Source organism: Pyricularia oryzae, chromosome 4 (assembly GCF_000002495.2).
Source record: "Pyricularia oryzae 70-15 chromosome 4, whole genome shotgun sequence".
In the NCBI taxonomy this organism is placed as follows: domain Eukaryota; kingdom Fungi; phylum Ascomycota; class Sordariomycetes; order Magnaporthales; family Pyriculariaceae; genus Pyricularia; species Pyricularia oryzae.
The window spans coordinates 1,522,890-1,543,448 of record NC_017851.1 but is presented as its reverse complement, the minus strand read 5'-3'; the positions used below and the strand labels follow the sequence as shown (position 1 = coordinate 1,543,448).

Here is a 20,559-nt window from a genome sequence, read left to right as displayed (position 1 = left end):
GTAGATAAATACGCATAGGTATTCAGGGGTGAAAACATGTCAGATCTGGCTATAAATTGTTAGGAACGTCTTTTGTTTGTCATTCATGTCGTTGCTGCCAAATTCCGCAAAATAGTAAGCTATACAGTGCTGTTTCTCGGATATCCTTTGGCCCAGTAGCAATAATGTACATTATTTTGAATATATGCCATTCGAACCATTGATAAATATCGGAATTATGTTTTCTTCCATCAGAAAATCCCTATGTTGTTCCCTTTTTATTCCTCTTTATGCAGTAATTAATGTGTAATGAACAGAGATATTAAAGTAAACACACGGCTATCCCGGCTTATGCATACCGTCCCATTGTCGAATAAGCGTCGTCAGATCGCGTCGAAAGCGTCCTTCTCATGTTGAAATACGTAGGCGGTGTCATGGGTGACACTATACTATCCGTGTTGAAGCTCGGCGCGTTCGATGGCTGGTGCTGGTGCCCATGACTTGGGCCATTGCTTGAGCGAGACGATTGCTGCCACAAAGGGGGTGTAGCAACGGCCCAGCCAAGTGTAGCTGCCGAGAAGTCCTGCATTCGTAGCTGTTGGTGGGCAGAATCTGGGCTGATAAATCTCGCTGCATCTTCTTGGTTGTTGTTATTGTTGTTGTTGCCAAGCACCGGTGTTGTTGGTGCCGTGCGCACCTGGATCGCCTCGCGCTCGCCTTGGTTCCACCACTGTGATTCGAAACCATTATCAATGGTCATCATGGCCACCGAGAGTGCTCCCAAGTCCCGGCCCTCGGGTGACGTTACTGTCGCAGCAGACGGTCGTGCAACTCCTGGTGTCTGCACAGGAGAGGTGACCTGGATATTTGCGACGGGAATTGGGCTGTAGGGGAGATAGGTCATATTTGCACTGCCATCCTGCGGCGAGTAACGGCTCGAGGCAGCAGTTGGAAAGCTCGAGGGTAGGCGGCGCTCTCCAGGATATGAAGAGCTCACGCGAGTATGCTCTGGATCGGCCTCGGGCTCATATCCCATAGGCCAAGATAGGGCTTCCCAGGGCATACCCTCTTCGCCGAGTCGGAACGAGGTTGGCGGCTCAGGAAGGGCCTTCCACAGCCGCGCATCGCCCTGAGATATCGACCTTCCTTGCATGGCTACGGAGCCGGTAGACTGCGTTGGTGACGAAACACTGGGAACTGACTGCTGGGTGAACTGGAACACGGCCGGCTGGGCCTGGACGTTCCAGGGACTGTCGGCGATTGGTGGTGGTGCGGAACGACCTCTGGAGTGCACCGGCGTCCTGGCCTCGCGTGACGGCCTCTGCTCCTCGGGCTCCTCTATAGGACTCTCCAGTTGTGGCTGAAACCTCCTGGGATTTGAGAATTGCCGACCTCGGGGGACAGGGTCACGGCTGGAGGTGATCGTGGTTTGTGTGGCTGGCCTGGTGCCAATATCTACAGGCAGAGATGGGATACTAGTGATGTTGGCTGTTTGCGAAGCTCGCTGAGGGCTTTCTTGTGGGTTTGCTAATGATGAAGTACGAAGAGGGATAGGGACATGCTGTGTTTGTTGTTGCTGTTGTTCCGACTGCTCTGGCGGGTAAAACTGGTAGTTTGAATCCACAGGCAGCTGCAGTGACTGATCTTGGTGATAGTAGAGATGAAGTTGGTTGCTGTCGTCGACGGTATACGGATAGGCAAAGGCAACAACGGGGATCTGCTCGAGGTAGTTGGTGTTTGGGGGTGGCACCTGGCGGGAGTAGGAGCCTTTGTCTCTCAAGCCCCTTGATCTATACTCAATGCCATGACGGTTTGGCAGGTGGGCCTGGGACCAAGATACGCCAAACTCAAGGTTGACATATATCTGGGGTCTGTGGAGTTGGTTTATCCTCCGAGGTTGTCTGGGTTGTGTTTCCATGATGGGATCTGTCTTCCAATGTGTGACCATGGGCTTGAAAGGGGAAACAAAAGCCCAGGAGGACCGAGGATGATGAGGGGTGTGGGTTTGGATATAGGTAATATTAAATTCAAGGACAGAGACGCCAGTGCGCTTCCTGTCAGAGCAGCCTACGGAAGCGGGGGGTGGTCTCGTGTGTGGTGTGGTGCTTGTTGTGGTGTGGTGTGGTGTCCTGGTAGGGTGGGTAGCAGCGCCAATTACTGCAGCACCACACTGAGCCCCTGCCCGTGCTTGATCCCTAAACGGGCAGGCAGTGCAATGCCTAAGTCCCGAGAGTAATGATACTGTAAGCAGCCCTTTTTGGTGCTATCCTAGTTTCGCCTCAATGATGATTGTGATGACCCGGATCTTCGACAGGATGCTTTAGAGCTCCTCTGCCACTCCAATGGATTGAGGTGTGGCGTATGCAATGTAATCTTTGCGCTTTTTCTTAGCTGATGACTGAATGAGGCGACGAGGAATATGAAATGAGAGGTAAATTGACAGAGTGTCCAGCAGTAGAGGGATATGTTTTAAAATTTAGCAAGCTGAAAATCAAAGATCAAAAATAAACCACAATCATGAAAGAGTGAGAAAATAGAGTCTGTTCGTTTCATTCAGCTCGCTGTTTGAACACATCCCGTCCGTCCTCCATCTTCTGTCCAGCGGGGTCAGCTCTCCTAAATAATACAAACCCCCAAATACACACGAACCATTCAAGCCCTTGGGGCCGCAGATACGGTAATCGCTAATTGCAGGCATCTCCCAAACAGTTCAAGCAAGGGTCCCGACCTCTGGAGATCAAGATGCTTACGTGGTACAACAAGCACGTCGTTGGGGAGTCTGTAGCCAGGATGCCTTGGGTGGATTTTCGCATACCCCCGGTTAGGAAACCTGTCACCGAAGAATTGGAGACCCGCCCGGGGCAGGCAGCGAGGTTAAAGGAAAACACAACAAACTGGCAAATTGCTGTGCTGGCAAGCCCAATGCTGGGCGCTGCGCTGCGCTCTGCAAAAGCTGTGCTGTGCTGTGCGACGTGAGGCAGTGGGATCCAATCCATGCTCATGTCGGTTCGGAGAACAAGGGTCTACACCCCGAAGTAGCGGTGCTTGGGACCTCGACGCGGGTTAGAGCCGGTGGACAGGTGGGTCTGAAGGATCGAATCACTCCACCCAGGGCAGTGCAAGACTACGGTGGTGATGAATGCTTGGAGGCTTGCTTTGCGGTGGAGTTTTGCTCACTCACTCACCTCAGCGTTGTTCCCGCTTTTCTTTTCTTTTCGGTCACGGAATTCTTCTTTCAATCTTCCATTCCTCCGATACAAAATGGTACCTTAGTCACGATCCAACCATTCCAACAACATTGACAAACGTGATCCTTCGGGTACCAACGTGGGGATCAATCCCCTCTTCCTTCACCGCAAAGAGGTTTGCCCTTGGGTCATGCCCAGCTACATTTCTTGGTAGGAATCTACTACAGATCTACCTTCTTATAGTTAGGTAGGTAGGTACAACCTTGCACGCTCGGCAGTCGCGTTCCAGCTGCGGCTGACATCTCTTTCCCCTTTGATTAGTTAAGGCAGCTTCCTGTGTCACAAAACCCTTGGCCACCTGAACAGGGCCATGTCTAATAAATATATCAGGACTAAGCAAGGCAAGGGAGCTCTGCTTTCGTTTCACTATTGCTGGGTGAGGAACGTGCAGACAATGATGTGTCAGGTACCTACCAGATATCATTTTCGCTATGATTCGGAACTAATCAACGATACATACAGCTACATCGAATAGCCCCGAGGTAAACCAAACCCAAACCGGAGACATCTCACGTCCTTACTCTTCTATTATTGCACGTGAAATAGCCCAGCTCTTCCCTAGCCTGCACTCTTTCCAGCCATATAATAAACAAGAAAGGGGAGGAGAATACTCTCTCAACCCAGAAGTGACTTAAAAACCGCCATCAACTCCAGACAGGTTCTTTGATAAGTTGAATGTTTTTGTTTTCCCAGTCGGATACTGTTACCCAATACCCTTTGGCCATGATCCCCAGTTTCCTCCCCACGCAACCAGGTGTAACTTCGATCCCCCACCTAAGAGAGGCATAGTCATAATTCACAAGTGTTCCTTGGGGAGGTACGTGGATGTAATCAGACCGCACTTGAGACCACCCTGCTTTCGTATAAAAAAGCCTCACTGTGCAGTCCCAGCGATATGACTGTTCTTCTGCAGCAACGGCGACGACGGCATTTGGTATAAAGGTCAAAGCAATAGCCGCTCTTTTAAAATTATCGAGAATTTGCATGATGGCAATTTGTATAAAAAAGAATCTGTCAACCCGCGGTAAATGTTGCGCGAGAGATGTTGATAGGGAGTTTTGTTCAGGATACAAAGATGTGAACGAAGCTGTAGACATGGCAGTAGTAAGAAGGAATTGAAGTAACACTTTATGCTCCTGACCTATGCAACAAATGAAAATGGTCATAAGTTGGATATATACCATCGGTCACCTGGTAGCGGATTTGGCCGGTGCTATGTATAATACCAATTTCTCAGCGCCATGCTACATATTTTGTTCTTATCAACAACTACTATAAATATACTTTAGTTATTAAAGAACGACCTATTCCTGAGTGGGATTTAATTAATATGACAGTTGCTAATCAACTGCCGACCGCGGTGCACCTGGTCAGCACACAAATACTCAGTACGCGCATTAATCGCTTACTCAGGACTGATTTGCATCGACCTGACAAGTGACAAGGAGATATTGCGAGCAATAGCTCAGTAAGATCAAAAGGTCCCCTGCCAAGTTGCTAACTATCCCTACTAATTTCGTGCCCCTCAGCAGCGATATCGCAAAAAAAAAAGAAAAAAAAAAGGGGGGGGCGAGTCAACTATGTTTTATTCAAGACCGTGTGAGATGTGACAATCAAGGATCCAGCATTCTAATGTGTTAATAAATCGTGTGGTGTCACTTCAGATGCATTCACTCATTTTCTGAGATATGGTCATGCTTCAGAAGGCACACAACCACAATGTGAACTCCACATGCCTTTTTTTCCACCTCGATTTTCCGAACACCGACAACGAATTGGAGAATTGGTGACAAACAAATCCAGTAGGAGCTGTAATTTACTTAGCTTAAGGAACAAGGAGCTTGGCTTATCTCCGGCAGACATTACCAACCTGACATGGTTTTCAAGGTGGCCTTGATGGAGCCGACTGTGATCCATCCTAGCCTTTTAGGGGGTATGGGATTCTATGCACTCATAACCCAGGCTCCTGGCACCTGAATCTCCGGGGTCTTGCTTATACTCTTGTTTTATTTTATTTTATTTTTTCTTGCTTCCCAAATTCCAATACGACTGACCAGTCTGTTTTCGCGGCTAGGGTTTTCATCCATATTTAAATTCAACAGCTCCAGCGCTTACACACTTCAAATGATGGTTTCAATATGGATAGCATTCCTGTCCACAGCACCAACAGTTGTTTGTTCGTTCAGGACTTGTGTTGGTCTTTTTTTTAATAGAGCTGGCTGTTTTGGGCCGCTTGGTTTCGGCTATAATAACACACCCTATTGGCAAGCGACAAGGGCCATGTCCAAACTTGGATATATCTTTCGACGTGCACCATGTGACATTAAATCCAGCTAGGTAAACCAAATCTACCTAGTTCGAACCTCAGTAGAGACGCAAGGCTATGTAGCAACATGCGTTTGCAAAATGTGCTACCCCATGGTCTTCAGTCGTGTGCGTTTCTCGATATTGAAAGAAAGTGCCATAGTTGGCTACGACTATTCCGCAGCCGTCACAATGACAAGTTCAGGCCAAATAGACTAGAACTAGGCTGTGAGATGTGAGTTAATGACTCGGCAGGTGCAGGCGCATCGGAAGCATCGCGGCAATTTTAATACTACTATGTAAGTACCACGTATATACCTAGTTGTGGGGTCTATTGGAGAACGAGGCAACTGTTGATCGTAAAATTCAATAGTATACGCCGGGCCCGGAAATCTGGAAAATGGAGGTGAAATGGTTGCGTGGAGATGGCCCGCCCGGCGCGGCCCCACATGCGGCTTTGTTCGAGGGAACGTAGTACATGATAAAGTTTCTAGCAAGACAATTTGTTTTACAAGGCACTTTGCACCTTGCCTTAATCTGACGCAAGAATCCTCAGACCAGCCAACAACCCGGGACATTCAAAACTCAGCCGTTTGACTACTCGTCTACAATTTCCAAGCCGAGCCGCTTTAGGTCTCAGGAAAACTTCGAGCCCAGAGAAGAAAAAGTAAAAAAAAAAAAAAAAAAAAAAAAATTACACTCAATATTCTCGCACATTTCCAAAAATGAGCACCAACAACTCAAAACAGACAAAGCCAGCCGCGACGCAAAAGACGGCCCCTCCCGAGTTCGAGGGTTTTTATCTGCAGCAAGCCACGAAAGAATTCGCCGAGGACCTGGACAAGATCAGGGCCGCCGACGACTTCAAGAACGACGCCGTGCCCATGCTGGTGCACGCGCTCAAGCAGGGCGCCACCATGTTCTCCCCGGCCGAGCAGGCCCGCATCGTCGAGGGGACGAGCGGTCGATAAGGGGCCCATTGGTTGTATTCGCGGTCTTTTTCAATCTTTTCGATTTCTCATAGTCTTTTTTTTTTTTTTTTTTTTTTTTTTTTGCTTATGTCATACTGGGGAAAAGCGCTCGGAATTTTCGCTTGATATTTGGGCGGTGGAGGTGGGTTTGCGCAGCAGGCGTATTATGATAACAGTAGCAGCTGCTGCTCAAGAGAAAGGAGGAGCGAAGAAAGACAGTTGGCGAAATAAGGCACTTTTTTTTCGGGTGCTAGCATGTAGCGCAAGGCGTACAGTGTACAGCACGAGGCTGGATGAAGAACACTCCTCCTTTGATGCAGTTCGCTAGTCTCCGCCGTCAAAGCTTATTTTGACTGTGACTTGTGATTGCATGCGAAATTGGCTTTGTCTGTCGATCTGTATGTAGATTCTAGACTAGACCTAGTCACTGCCAGGAGTCAGACAGGCTGCTCGTTATCTCAAGCAGCCTACATAGGCTGTTTCATGGTGGCATTGCATAGTAGATGGATATTTAGTTTTGCAAAGTCATGGCCTCTTCTGTTATTCCCAGGCTCTATGTACTAAGCACAACTGATATTCCTCAACAAAAGAAACAAAGATAAAAGCCCTGACGATCTGAAGCACAGAGCAAGCTGAGTCCACAATATCTATCCCAGCTCATGTGTTACAAACACCGACCCAAACCCATGCAAAACAAGAAGGCTGATTAACGCAAGACAATCATTGCGCTTTCCCGACCATCGCGTTCCAGTAGTTATTAGCCTTTTTTTTGGAGAATTATTAACGGAACTGATTAGGTCGAGATTTGCGCTGCGGCGGATGTGGAGATAGATCAACCAGAAGCAAGGAAGCTAGAAGCAAAAGAGGCCAAAATTGCGGAAAAGGGGTATAAGTCAACCCTGATATGTACGGCAAATAATCGATAAGACCGGACCATATGCGGTCCATGCTGTTCAAGTGTGTCGCTGGAAAATTGTAGCGTCAATTGACGGTCATCGGCCTCCTGTGCGGCTCCTGGATGTCGTCGGGGGTATAAAGGATGGACGAGATGTGTTTCGGTATTTTGATGTGATTTTGATGGTGGATCATCGGGATCTTTGTGGTTGGGGCAAAGGTGTGCCAACCTGCGTGAGCTCAACCACGTCGGTAAACGATTTGGAAAGCATCCACCCATGAGCCGCATGATCCAGCGACACCACAGATGCGGAACCCTCTGGGAGGTACAAGGTGCGTCCTGGAAGCGCTTGGTTAGGCACGTTGTATTTTGATTTGTCGAGGATTGATAATCAGGTCGCAACTTACGTAGTAAGGGTACCGTTGCCCGCGGTGCCAAACCATGTCGATCGCCTGTTCTGATCTGTCAAGATCTGGATTGCGTCGACCCAGCTTCCAGACTTCACTTTAAAGCCCGCAAGCTGCTCGCCGCGGGGAATATCTAATACGAAAAAGGGTCAGTCTCGTCGAGGATCAGGACTTTAGATTGCCATGACTTACTCAGGTCAAAAGTGTCGCCCCCAGGCTTCCCGCCCTTGTTTCCAAACAACTGGCGCGAATCATCGTCATAAACAAACTCTATGCCGTTGAGATAGCTGCCAGAGTAAACGACTATGCGCTTCATGACTCTGCTCTTGTTGTCTTCGCCTTGACGCGCCGGGGTGCAGACAACCTCGTGCTGTTCCGAATCCTCCAGGCTGGATGCACCAACGCGTGGACTTCTCCAAAATGTCCTTCCATCGAGCTTGAAGTTGGAGTCGACGGCCGCTAGTCGCTTAAAATCTGCAGTTTCGAACCTTCCTCCCCCGAACGAGCGCGCGATCATACGGAACGGAGCCAGCCGCTTGTTCGTTGGGAGCTTGTAACGCAAATCCTTCTCCCGCAGCATGGTAGAGCGCGTGTCCTTGTCAAATGTAATAGTTTCGCAGCAATCCTCCTCGCCATCAGCATAAAGTTCGATATGAGATAGTCCGGCTTGCGAAGTTAGCATGACCGAATCTGGATCAGTTGGCCAGGCCAAGACTCCCATGTCGGTTGTCATGTTGTCCATTGACGTCAAGAAGCAAGGATGTGTGCGAAGGGTCAAATAGTCCAGCCAAGTCCATTGGCATTCCTCCTTGTCGTCCACCGGTCCGCCCTTCTCCTTGGTCCTGGTGCAGAATGCCTCGCGGGCGACAAAGCTGCGATGTAGGCGCACGTAGTCGCGACACATGACTCCCGAAGGTCGATGGGGTAGGCCAAAGAGATGACCGACTTCGTGAAGGTGTGAACCAATACCGATGTTGCAAGCTTCCCAGCTACTGCCAGCCTCCCGACAATCGTTGGCTACAAATTTCGAGTCTGTAGGGTTGCAGTCCGTGAAGCAGGCGTCCACCTCTTCTATGCACGTCGGATAGCTCCACAAACAATGCGATCCAAACAGACCCAGGTTTACCTCGCCATTACCACCACCCAAAGCAGCATGGCCCGTGATGAGTTGATTAGAAGGATCCCAGTGTGAGTCTAGGATAAGAGCGGCCACGTAGTGCTTTTGTCCCGGCTGCGGTTTGAAGTAGTCCTTGAGGGCGCCCATTGCAATATCGAAAAGACCACCAGGGTCCTTCGCATCCTGATTTTGCTGAGCCAGGTTGGCGTCACGAATCTGGTCCACTGTCTTGTCCATCTCGACAATGTGAACTCGAGCCTCCGATCGCATAGTCCCATTCTCTTGGTCGCGACTGCTGAATGAGCCATGGGTCCATTCCTCCTCAAACCTGAACGATCTGTAGTCTACTACCGCCGCAGGGCGGTGGGGATCCGCGTGTGTCTTCTCCGCCTTGGCATGCAATGCCATTTGCTCGGCCGTGAAAGCTTGCCACAGATAAGCGGCCATTCGGAATTTACGAACGGCGGCATCCAGTCCATTCCCCTCACGCTCGACCCTGTTGGGCACGGAATCGAATGTTCTGGGAGAGTCCTTGGCCACCAAGATAGCCAATTGCAGCGGGGGGCAGTTCGTAGTCGGTACGTAGTTGACGGTAATCCATGAAGAATTCAGCTCCCCGCGAGTGTGCTTAGAGCTCGTGTAATCGAGCCGAAGTCTGTTGGTACCTGGGAAAAGGGGTACTAAGGCCTTGAAGTGAGATGAGCATACTGGGAACTCGAGAGAGGGCATCTGGTTGTTTTGATAATGCACTGTCACGGTGCCATCGACCAGCTTGCTGGGCTCGCCAACCTCGCCTCTCATAGTTAGTAGCTTTTGGTGAACCTGTTCCTGGAAGTCAGCAGCTTGCATCTATGAAGACTCTCCCACTTGCATCCATATTTGACGGGTTCCAAAACTCCAGGTGTCTCCGGGGTAGAAGGGTCACTAACGAAGGTCCTGTCCTCAATATTCAAGATTCTGGGTGCGTATTTGCCCCGCGATGGCCTTTTCGGGGGCGGTGATGTACCAGGCGGGGTCGATACTGACCCGGATCCAGCCCCATACATGCTGTATCGGTTCGAACCGGATGCGAAGCCACTTTCGCGCTGGCCGGGCATCGGCGGCCGGCTGGCGATGTTGTAAGGTCCATCATCATCCCGAGCGGTCGGTAAGCTGAGGTTAAGAGCTGGGTCCGACTGCGCGGATATGGACGGGGGAGTTATGGAGCCGCTGGTGGGAGCAGTGCCGTTACTAGCAGCATCGGCGTCACTCGAAGACTCGCCGGCTGAAGCTGTGTCATGTTCCGGGACCGGGGAGGGCGGTGGTGCCGTCTTGAAGCTGTGCCTCGAAGCTCTCCGGATGCTCTTTAGAGCGCTGAACAATGGCGCCATTGTTCTCGTGGTGCCCTCCCGTAGCAGCCGTCGGTTGCGCGACTCCTGCAAGCTTCCTTTGGTTACCTCTTGCTCTCGATCTGCCAATTGAGAGGAATTGACCCTGATAAAATTGACTGAGGACAGAAGAGAGAAGAATTATGGACGGAGCGGAGTTGAGGCGAAGCTGTCTGGCCAAAAATAAAACAGAAAAGACAGGGTGCCAGTGTGGAGACAATGCACCGGAAACAATCAGCTATGACGGTAGTCAACACAATGCCTTGATTCAGAACCAATGCGCCAGCAACAAGCAACGAATCAAGCACAGTAGCGAGCAATGAGACGAAAGGAACGAGAGGAACTTGCGTAGGCAACAAACGAGAGTGTATGGAAGGATTGATGGGACGAATGTGAGGGAAAAGGATTATTCCAGCCCTAGGTGGAGAGGAGATTTTTTGACTATGAGCTGGCAGAACCACTATCTGCACGAGCGACAGCAAGAGAAAAAAAATCAGACCAAACCAAGATCAGACCAAAGCTTGCATTGGCGAGAGTGGATGTAAGTAAGGACGGTAAGTTCGGAATAAAGAGAGACAAAGGTATCCACGTACCTTTGTGATCATGGCGCCGGATGAGATACCAGATATCGATCAGTCAACAACTACCACACCCACACCAAACCCCCACTGGCGTTTTTTCACCGCAGTCGACTGCTGCACGACTGCACACTACCGGAAACCAACCACACCTTGCAAGCTATCCGCAATACCCGACTGGGCAACGTGCTCCGTAGCGCCGTGTTCTTGCAACCTTGCAAACTGATAAGCCGAGACAACAGGTGAGGGGGTGGGAAGAATGACAAGGAGCTTGTCTTGCTTCTGTTGGAAGCTCTCCCCTGGCTGGGGGCGGGACAGCTGCAGGCAAGGCACGCTATTCCAACCCAAAAGGCGCCAAAGCGCCCACCCTGGCAGGATAGACAGGGGCCGGCCTCAAGGCTAACTGGTAATCAAGCAATACCACCGACTGCGAAAGAGGACTCTTGGCAGCACCTTGGGGTGGAGGTCTTTAATGTTGGAATGAGCCTTCGATGACGTAGTTCGTTTCAAATGCTTGCGGCACGATGAAATTGCGCTCACAAACAAGCATCCACCCAGAGGTAGAGGCGGAGAGGATTAAGAGCCGAGAAGGCAAAAACAAAATCACATCCATTCAATTGATAATCTGGTAAAGTCGTTGGGGCCGTTTGTGCCGAAGCAAATAGAAGTCTCCTTTGCTCCTCCGGCAAAGCAAAAAGATGATCGCTTTCCGAGGGGATAGGCGACTTGTGTGGCAGGATCGACCATGAAATACGAAGGAAGAACTCATTCATTCGTCCACGAACAGAAGGTGGGGATGATTTTCAGCTAGCAGGTCGCAGCGTTTAACAAGGTGGAGACTTAACGAACTTTGCCTTGTGGAGATGCTCGCTCTCAACTACCTCCTCCATAGGGCAGTTCCAGTACGATAGATAAGAGCCCGAATTAATACTTTTTCATGAGGTACCTACTTTTGCTTTCTCGTTTTCGGACTTTTAACAAAAAAAAGGCAAAGCTTTAATCACCCGAAATCTTGCACTTCTAGATGCTAGAACTAGATCTAGTTTTAATCGTGTGGGGATGTATTTGGGTTGACTTTTGTGGTTATCGTCGTTCATGAGGCGATGATCCGACGTCCGATGGATATCCTCCCGCGACCAACAACATCCCTGCTAGTGCCAATTTCATACAATAGTACCGTACGAACTTGCTTGCTTGGTGCCTAGACTTGCTAGAGGATAGGTCTACCGACGCTCCATGACTGCTGTCAGTTGCCAAGAGGGAATTGGCCATGTTGATTGGAAGTGCACAAACACACTGTATAAAGTTGCGTCAAATATACATTATTTAATTCACTCTACCACAAAGTGCGTGTTCGTCTTTGACTGGCGGGTCTACCGGTAATGTATGTTTCTTTTTTGCCTCGAACTGTCTTGATTTAATATTAATAACCGCGATACGGAGCGCTGTCATGTAACTACTACCTAACCCTCCGTCTTATATACTGAGTGTACGTAGGTGGTGTCAATTACAGTTTTGAGCTTTCGTACCACAACACCACAACACCACAACCACCTATCGTGGCCTATTTAGCTGTCATCCAGTGCTAAGCTCAGCGTTTGCGAGGGGAGAACCCTCTTTATCACGAATGACATTGGCATGAAATACGAAGCTATATACCGACGATTTTGTGACAGGTCCTACCTCGTCGTCGCCATTCAATTAAGTTTGACTAGACATCCTTCTAACGTTATCGGCGTGGAATGACAACAGCTGTCTACTTGTCCGTCGTCAGTGGCTTGATGTCTGTTCTCACAAAAGTCAAGAGGTTGACAAGGCAGGGCATTTATGCCCACACACATGGCTGGCCAGAAGGCTAGACCCGCGGTTGTGAGGAGCGTGCCCTGCTTGCGTGGCATGTTCCCTGCCGCCACCACGCATATGGCATACACCGCATCCGGTACTCCGATTGATACCCCACTGCTATTGAGCCTGTATACAACGGAGCGGACTTGTTTTTGTTCCGTGATAATGTGGCATTCATGTATACAAGTGCTTTGCATGTCAGCCTTGTGCACCGGAAAACGATGCTGTGCCGCATCTGTTTCGATTGCACAAAGTCGGCATGCTCCGTACAACTTGTGATCCAATGGTAGGAAGATATGTAACACGGAGAAGCAGTAGTGGGACGTCGACCCGTAACTTTGGGAGGCAAGGAGACTAAGGAATATAGTCGCCTGTCAATATTGGTTAGAAATGTCCACAAAAGGGTCGGCGGTTACCGCACTGGCGGTTATTGCTAATACTTGGGTATCTGCGGCGGTGAGCTTGTTTGAAGGATAATTCGGCAGCGTTTCTAAACAATTTTCGCATCCACCTCTTATAGCAGATCTCGATTCCAGACAGCGGTAGGGGGGTCTCGGAACGGCGTAATTTCCAGTATGGTCAACGGCTATTGCTTAGGTGATTTGCTTACTGTATAGGGAAGTGCCTAGTGTGTGGGTCAGCGGAGAGATCTCCAAAGCCGTCCCAGACAACATCGGAAACATGAAAAAGAAACTCAACCCCTTGTATCCTTGGCATCGAAAGCCAGTGATCAGCCTGGTAATTACCCCGAAAACTGCGTGCCTATTACCGATTATCGATAGCATACCATCCCACCCAACCTCGCTAGAAACTACCTTTCCATAGCAACCAACCCAAAGCCTGGAATTGACGTGGATCAGGATAGCAGGACGGACAGGGATTGTAATTAATGATCTCTTGACGGTTGCCATGCCCACCCATGACACCTTCTGGGTGTTGGAGAATCAGTAGGTAGAATCTAATAATTTATTTAAATAATTTCAAGACGGACCAAGATCATACACACAATATCTTATCTATAGATACTCGTGAGCTCTATCAACGAGGCTGAGAATATCATGAAGAGATCCAAGGTAATATACCTACCTACCTACCTATGTACCTAGGTAGGCGCATGTGATTATTATGCGTGGGCGACAAATCCTGCTTCTTGCTCTTACCTCACTCACACCGGTCGGTCAATCGTGAATTGACTGATGTTCCAAAAAGGTCTGCGCACGTGTTCTCCGAAGCTCGCCTAAGGTACCTGGTATTTATTTGTCCGACTGCCAAGGCCTGCTGGGAGGGAACTTGAAATACTCTGACTGGTCCGTTACGAAATCGCTTCTGTGTGTACCTAGGTACCTGGCAGGTAGGTGGTTATCGTGGCTTTTCCCTCCGCCAAGCTGGCGATGTCGTTCTTGAACAACAACTAGTAGTACGAGTGTACCCGGATCCATTTGCTTGCGGAAGCTTGAGAACACAAAATGATTCTAGGTACAGCTAACCCACAAATCACTGCAGTTTTGACCCGACAATGCTCTTTCACGATGTTAACCACGACGGTAGGTAAGGTAGTTATCTCACAGCCAAGCCATCGGCTTCCCAATTGGACGGAACAAATTTGAAGGCTTACATTTAAATAGGTGCATATGTATGTATGGCTTTTCTTTCAGTAAAGTAAAATTGCTAGCAGCTCTCAGATTGCATTGACGGGCTGGAGTGTGCCGGGCAACTTGATTGGCCTGTGGCAGTCAGAATTTCCAGGCAACCCAGCCTGGCTTCCTTGCTTGCCTTCCCACCCATGCCAGCCTGCCCCTCTTAGCAAAAAAGGTAGAAGGTGAGGCACAGGCGCCACAAGTCAATGGCACGCTCGCGGCGTCAGAGCCCTCTCACGGACATTCTCTTGGGTCCCAGTCCCAAGCCGGTTTCCACAGGAATGAGAGATTCCAATCGGAAGTCGCAGAACAGGCACCATCTCCACCCAGCCGACCGCGCCCATCCCTTCCTTGCTTCCCATTTGCCTGGAAAACATACCATCCAGTAGTAACCTCCATTAACTGATGCGACCCAGCCAATCTTTTTGTACAATATTTTCGCGCGCCCCTCTTCACGATCATTTCCGACACTGCACGCACTTTCACGTACTGCTGCTGCTCATCTACATACCTCGATCAAGGCAACTCAGTAACACAAGGAATTGGTTTCTTTGCAATTTTGAAGACATCCGCCTTCTCATCAATTGAATCATCACCTGCAGCTTAAGCTTACCTAGCTCGGTCCCCTCATCCGCCGCGCCAATAGGCGCCCTGTAAGAGGTCCGAGTCCACCCAATCACCTCGTGGCTCCGTCCAGTTTCCTCGCCAACCCAACTTTGTGAAGCGAACTTTACCGGGCCTTTGGAATCCCACCACCACCACCAACGAACGTACTTTCAACCCAAAGCACATACTCGATATCGACCGGCTCCATGTCAAGAGGCGAGAAAATGACTACAATTGTTTCTAAAAGACAATCGGATGCAGTGGCCGACAAAGTCCTGAGGAGGGCCGAGCTGGGCAAGGTACGTCTATTCTCTTTGGACTCTTTGTCCCGATTTTCAGGCGTCTTGCTGTCGCCAATTATGACTGAATGACTGAATGACTGACATTATCCTTCTCAATCGCGTAGATTGCCTCGAGACTGCAAAATCGACTTGCACTAGCAAAATTCAAGACTACCCATGGACTGGAAGACCTCACACTCGACTGCCTCGAGCCTAAATTCGAGGAGGAGCGGAGGAGGAGACAACAGATGCTTGAGAGCGATGTCCTCTCCGACTCTTCATCGAGTGCCTCAGATCTGCCTTACCCATCAAGGACGCTGATGAGCTCTCCGTTCAAAGCCGCCGCAATATTTTCCGATGCAATCGGTTCCAGCAACGGGAGCAGTGCCGGCTATCATCGTAAACGCACATATAACATGGCCTCATTTGACCATGCCGCATCCAGCCCGAGCAAGCGCTTCCGGTCCTCGCCAACAGCGCATCGGTCTTCATTTGGCGCACATGGCTTTGACGTCTTGTATCACGGTAATAGCAGCGCGGCATGGAGGGAACAGCATCTCCTTGCGCAGTCTTCGCCAATCAAGCCTAGGCGGCAGCAGCACTTCACCACCTCGACAGGACCAGATGTTGCGCTTTTCAAAGGCTCGCATCGTATCTCAGAAGCCCTGGCTACATCACCGCCACCGCAGAACTTTGCAGCTTTGTCAGATGATGATGACGACCTACTTCCGGCACATTCGTTCATGCGACCCGGGGGCTCCAAACACTCCCGTGCAGCATCACCACCACGGACACCGCCAATGCGCAATAGGTCGTTGAATCGCAAGTCTAGGGAGGCCAACAACATATTCGGCAACGAAATTTTGAAGAACGGCAACGAGAAGACTGGCGAAGAAGGCGCCGATCTTCTACTTTACCTGGCAGCTTCTCCATCTCCGGCGAACCCAGGCACCAAACGCATGAACCGAATGGACCCGCCATCAACACCACCACCAAAGTCAGCCAGCCTGGCAGGTGCACTTGCCTTGCCGTCCTCCATGATGACCACACCAGGTGGGGGCTCCTTGTTCCCCGCAACGCCTTCGCAGACCTTTGACTTTGCGGACTTTGTGAACATCACGCCTAGTCCAGCACCAACGCAGAAGGCATGGCGAACCCCCGTGGTACTGGGCGGGGGCAGGACCCCTTTGAGTGTGACACGGAAACGTCTTACATTTGACGACTGTTGACAAGCGTCTGTCTCGTCTTGGCATATTTGGCCCTCTCTATTTTGATCTCGTCTGGCTGGTTAGTCTAGTCCGTCGGACTCGACTCATCACCATCCCTATCTTTTTATGTCTCAAATGATTACTGGCAATGACCAATACCCACCAAACCTGGTGTCACTCGGCAGGTTCTATCTCATGCTTCACAGAGTATATGCTCTAGTCACTGGACTGCTATCGAAGCAGTCACTCACCACATCATTCCTGTCTTTATGTTTGTTATCTTTACTATGGTGTTCATTCGGCATTGCTCAGCGATCTCTGTTATTTTCCTCTGCAACTTGTTTATTTTTCTTCTTCTCTTTGTGTTCCTTTTGCTTTTTTTTTTTTTTTTTTTTTTTGCATTGTACATGCGGCAAAGCTACTTTTGGAATCAATGGGTCCTGATTTCGGTCTGGTAAAGCAGGGAGTCGGGAGGGAGTTTGGCTGGAGGGTTTTCTGTTGCGTTTAATTGGTCGTCATGCGCGCGAGTTTAGTCGCGACTTTTCTTCAACACACCCGCGACTTTTCGTGTCGCTGGGAAAACCCGCGTCATTTGCGCGTCGATTCATGGTGTGTAATTCCGGGCGATAGACCAATCAGATCTGTTCAAAACCCTGCATACCGGGCCGAGTGAGATGGTGTACTACGTAATAATATCGATGTGCTATTATTGGCTACAGTACAAATTAGCGTGTGCCTGGGTACGTACCTACCTTAGTACCTAGGTACCTACCTTGCCTACCTACCTTACGTATGTAATTACCACATTTACGTACAGTAAGTAACCAAGTGCAGACAAAGATAGTGAGCAAGGGCCTAGCCTCTCTTGGCTACAACTCCGCCACCTCATCTCAAATTACCCAACGTGAACAAGGATAGGTAGTCTGATTACAAGTGGTTGAGCTTTTTCAACGTTCGTACCAACTTCAAGACGGCACACTACCACGTAGGGCTTCTGTAAGTTCAAAGGGGAGAAAAGGCCATGTATCCTTGCAATACGAGCGAATTATCAAGATCCCTTTCTTCTTCTTCCTTTGTTTCAATTGTTTCGCTGGGTGAAAAAAAAAAAAAAAAAACAAATCAAATCAAATCAAATTGAGTCGGTGCGCCCGGAATGAGATCATTTCGCGGGCACAGCAAACATCGCGGGTCTCTTACAAGTGCCCAGGCTGCCGGTCGCTGTAACTACCTATTTTGTTGGCTCGCAAGTATCATAGTTGCCTGAAAGAAGCCGATGGGCGCTTCACTTTGGTACCTGAATGGGTGTGGTATCGTCAAGGGTACCTTCTATTACTGAAGATAGGACGATGTTAGCTGTGGCAGTGTGGCAACGCACTAATCCGACACCAGGGATTTAAGACTTCCTTGTCGAGAACAGGCATGGAGCGTCATCCGATTTTCTTTTGGGGAAAAAAGTACAAATAAAAATACAAGAGAAAAAGCCAACACCAACGACATTCGATCATTAAACACTACTGACGGACATTTAATCCATTCAATTTGAACTTGTGTTCTTTCTAATCACCGAATCGGCATGGATATCCCAAGGCTGTGCAATGCTCGGTAGAGTATCTACCCTGCCCATTTGCCTGGCCGCTTACCTAGGAGGTAGGCACTTACTTGTAGGAGCCTGGCCTGTATTACTACTTCTCCCTTGCCTCTTACCTAAAGTACGGCCAGGTAGGTGTTGGCAGTTGCCAAATTTCCCGAGTCCATGTTTAGAACGTCAAGTGGCATGGAGTATATATAAACAAATAGACCCGTAGCATCGCAGCTGCTGAGGTGATCGCCTCGACTTTCCCTAAGGGAACTTCCGCAGCTTGCATACCTTAAAGGACCTGCCTAGGTACTGATGATATGCATGCAGAACCGTTTATGCATAACAATAACGAATTCCTTGGGACCGACGATCAACCCCGTCCCTGATTTATATCTTGCCATTTGACATTTACCACCAGCTTTCGTCTGGGGTAGGAGAAACATACAATGTTCTTCTCTACATTTCTCTCACTCACTATCCTGCTGCTCACTTTCGGAGGCGCCCTGCCCGTACCTCCTCCTTCGTCCTCGCCGCACCTGACATCACCAGAACTGGTCCTCCCAGACCAAGAATGGCGCCGATCCAGACCGACGGCTATGATCCGCAAACGAGCACCGTATCCGTGGGAATTTGGCTGGCCCTTCTCCTCGACATCACCATCATCATCACCATCCCCGAAAAAATCGCAGCCCTCCACAGCATCATCGTGGTGGACACCGTCGAGCTGGGGACTATGGGGGCAAAAGAAAAGTGCCCAGGGCGTTCCAACGTCGGGAGGGATTCCCCCCAACAAGAATCAGCAGAAAACGACACATGGTGGCGTCCCCAAACAGCAAGCGACAGCGAAGAACACACAGTATCCTCCCAAGTCTAATACGTGGCCACTCACGCCGCCCCCAAGACAAGAGGAGATCAAGCGGAAACCGGTTCCCGCCAAGGTCGATTCACTTCAGTCTGCTAAGGTGTCAGCGTCACTCAAACCCGGTCCCCCTTCTGGGAATCCGTCAAAAGAGCCATTCAAGTCAAGCGCACCATGGGGCGCAGGATGGTATTCGAATCTTGGCCCGGATCCATATCAAGGGCAGTACAGGGCCTATGAGCCGCCCACAGTCTCGCAGCACGAGAAGGAAAAAAACCCCAAGAAGCCAACAGATGCTCCACAGACCGCTACAAATATAGGTTCACAGCCTGCCCCAGTCCCACAGTCGTCGCCATTAAAATCATCTCAATCTTCGTCATCTCCTTCTGGCCAATTGCCCCCTCCTCCACCTTCAAAAGGCCCAAAGACGCCACAGGCAGCGGAGAAGAAACAGACAACCTTAGATTCATGGCTGTCGAAAGGTCAAATGAATACACAGCCGGCGAAGCATTCTCCATCTATAGCATCTTCATCTTCATCGGCTGCCTCTGGTTCGCCGCCCAGTCCAGTTGCTAATAATGAGCTTCCTGACTTGTTGAAGATCAAACATCCAGAGACTCCACAAGCGCCAAAGAAACCACAGCCTGAGCAACAGTTTCCATTAACACCGCCGCCTAGTCCAACCATTGATAAGAAGCTTCCTGATTTATTAACGATCAAACGTCCAGAAACGCCAAAGGCAGCTGAAAAAAAACCACAACCTGAGCAACAGTTTCCATTAACACCGCCGCCTAGTCCAACCATTGATAAAAAGCTTCCTGATTTATTAACGATCAAACGTCCAGAGACACCAAAGGCAGTGGAGAAGAAACCACAGCCTGAGCAACAGTTTCCATTAACACCGCCGCCTAGTCCAGTCACTCAAAAAGAGCTTCCCAACTCGCCAAAAATAGAAAGTCCAGGCACCCCACAAGAGGTAAAGACGAAAGAGAAAACGAAGCAATTTACCGTTGACCCTTCACGTACCTTTAAGAGTATTGTGAATTCGGCGGGTGTTCTACGTGGATCCCAATAAAAGATCTAAACCTGAGATCTTCGAGTCCACACACGAACAGGATGGAATTGGATGCCTCCCACTCAGCCTCCTATAGACCTGACGACAATGGGTAGCAAAAAGAGGTCAACCCGGCTATCCCTGGGGAAAGTAAATCACATAAGAGCCTTACCTAGCCACCCAGGTCCCAGGTGACTGTGAGCAACACTGCTCCCAGCTTTGACAGCTGAGATAGGCGAGCCAGCAACACGTGGTTGTCTTACAGTTGCCAGGACAAGTTTGAAGCCTTGCCTCGAAGTTGGGGGGGGGGGGGGGGGGGGGCTCTGTAGTAATCAGTCCTGCTGCTGTTGAGAGATTTGTTGATGTAAGTGCAACGATGAGACCGGCAGGAAAATAACGTTGATTTTCTCTTTTCGTTCGTCAGCAGAGATCCACATAACCATAAACGTACTAAGCCTGAATGAAGGGCAGATTCGTAACAGCTATACAATCCATGTTTTATATATACCTACCTAGGAGATACCCCTCATGAATACGAGAAACCCGAATACACTGGTACTTTTAACGCACCGTCAGAGAAGTCGAAATTCGCGGATGCTTCTCCCCAATGATATCCTGTTTCAC

The 20,559-nt window shown here is 49.6% G+C and overlaps 6 protein-coding genes across 6 annotated transcripts; 3 read left to right on the top strand and 3 right to left on the bottom strand.

Annotated features, from left to right (window-relative positions):
• Positions 1 to 629: 629 nt before the first annotated feature.
• Positions 630 to 1,927, bottom strand: MGG_03539 (uncharacterized protein; the record flags this gene model as incomplete). The annotated part of the gene is made up of 2 exons (XM_003716330.1): positions 630 to 709; positions 1,045 to 1,927. The coding sequence occupies 2 exons, from the start codon at positions 1,925 to 1,927 to the stop codon at positions 630 to 632; spliced, it is 963 nt and encodes a 320-aa protein (XP_003716378.1).
• Positions 1,928 to 3,871: 1,944 nt separating this feature from the next.
• On the bottom strand, positions 3,872 to 4,213 carry MGG_17077 (uncharacterized protein; the record flags this gene model as incomplete). The annotated part of the gene is made up of 1 exon (XM_003716329.1): positions 3,872 to 4,213. One exon carries the CDS (start codon positions 4,211 to 4,213, stop codon positions 3,872 to 3,874), a length of 342 nt encoding a protein of 113 aa, XP_003716377.1.
• Positions 4,214 to 6,256: 2,043 nt separating this feature from the next.
• On the top strand, positions 6,257 to 6,628 carry MGG_03541 (uncharacterized protein; the record flags this gene model as incomplete). The annotated part of the gene is made up of 2 exons (XM_003716328.1): positions 6,257 to 6,494; positions 6,609 to 6,628. 2 exons carry the CDS (start codon positions 6,257 to 6,259, stop codon positions 6,626 to 6,628), a joined length of 258 nt encoding a protein of 85 aa, XP_003716376.1.
• A 307-nt stretch (positions 6,629 to 6,935) lies between these two features.
• MGG_03542 (metallopeptidase) lies at positions 6,936 to 11,570 on the bottom strand. The gene is made up of 4 exons (XM_003716327.1): positions 9,851 to 11,570; positions 7,997 to 9,743; positions 7,805 to 7,937; positions 6,936 to 7,736 (listed from the first exon to the last, which is right to left on the bottom strand). The coding sequence occupies exons 1-4, from the start codon at positions 10,289 to 10,291 to the stop codon at positions 7,637 to 7,639; spliced, it is 2,421 nt and encodes an 806-aa protein (XP_003716375.1). The 5' UTR covers positions 10,292 to 11,570; the 3' UTR covers positions 6,936 to 7,636.
• Positions 11,571 to 14,716: 3,146 nt separating this feature from the next.
• MGG_03543 (uncharacterized protein) lies at positions 14,717 to 17,221 on the top strand. Its single transcript, XM_003716326.1, has 2 exons — positions 14,717 to 15,253; positions 15,361 to 17,221. The coding sequence occupies exons 1-2, from the start codon at positions 15,161 to 15,163 to the stop codon at positions 16,462 to 16,464; spliced, it is 1,197 nt and encodes a 398-aa protein (XP_003716374.1). The 5' UTR covers positions 14,717 to 15,160; the 3' UTR covers positions 16,465 to 17,221.
• Positions 17,222 to 17,360: 139 nt separating this feature from the next.
• On the top strand, positions 17,361 to 20,239 carry MGG_03544 (uncharacterized protein). The gene has a single exon (XM_003716325.1). The coding sequence runs from the start codon at positions 18,469 to 18,471 to the stop codon at positions 19,954 to 19,956; it is 1,488 nt and encodes a 495-aa protein (XP_003716373.1). The 5' UTR covers positions 17,361 to 18,468; the 3' UTR covers positions 19,957 to 20,239.
• The last annotated feature ends 320 nt before the right edge of the window (positions 20,240 to 20,559 follow it).

What these genes read in the sequence shown, in the direction of transcription:
- MGG_03543 (XM_003716326.1), top strand. Translation starts at nt 15,161, where the DNA reads ATGTCAAGAGGCGAGAAAATGACTACAATTGTTTCTAAAAGACAATCG. An exon ending in GGAGGGCCGAGCTGGGCAAG is followed by an intron (nt 15,254 to 15,360) that starts GTACGTCTATTC and finishes TCAATCGCGTAG; the next exon opens with ATTGCCTCGAGACTGCAAAA.
- MGG_03544 (XM_003716325.1), top strand. Translation starts at nt 18,469, where the DNA reads ATGTTCTTCTCTACATTTCTCTCACTCACTATCCTGCTGCTCACTTTC.
- MGG_03542 (XM_003716327.1), bottom strand. Translation starts at nt 10,291, where the DNA reads ATGGCGCCATTGTTCAGCGCTCTAAAGAGCATCCGGAGAGCTTCGAGG. An exon ending in GGGCGACACTTTTGACCTGA is followed by an intron (nt 7,938 to 7,996) that starts GTAAGTCATGGC and finishes TTTTCGTATTAG; the next exon opens with ATATTCCCCGCGGCGAGCAG. An exon ending in GGCAACGGTACCCTTACTAC is followed by an intron (nt 7,737 to 7,804) that starts GTAAGTTGCGAC and finishes AAGCGCTTCCAG; the next exon opens with GACGCACCTTGTACCTCCCA.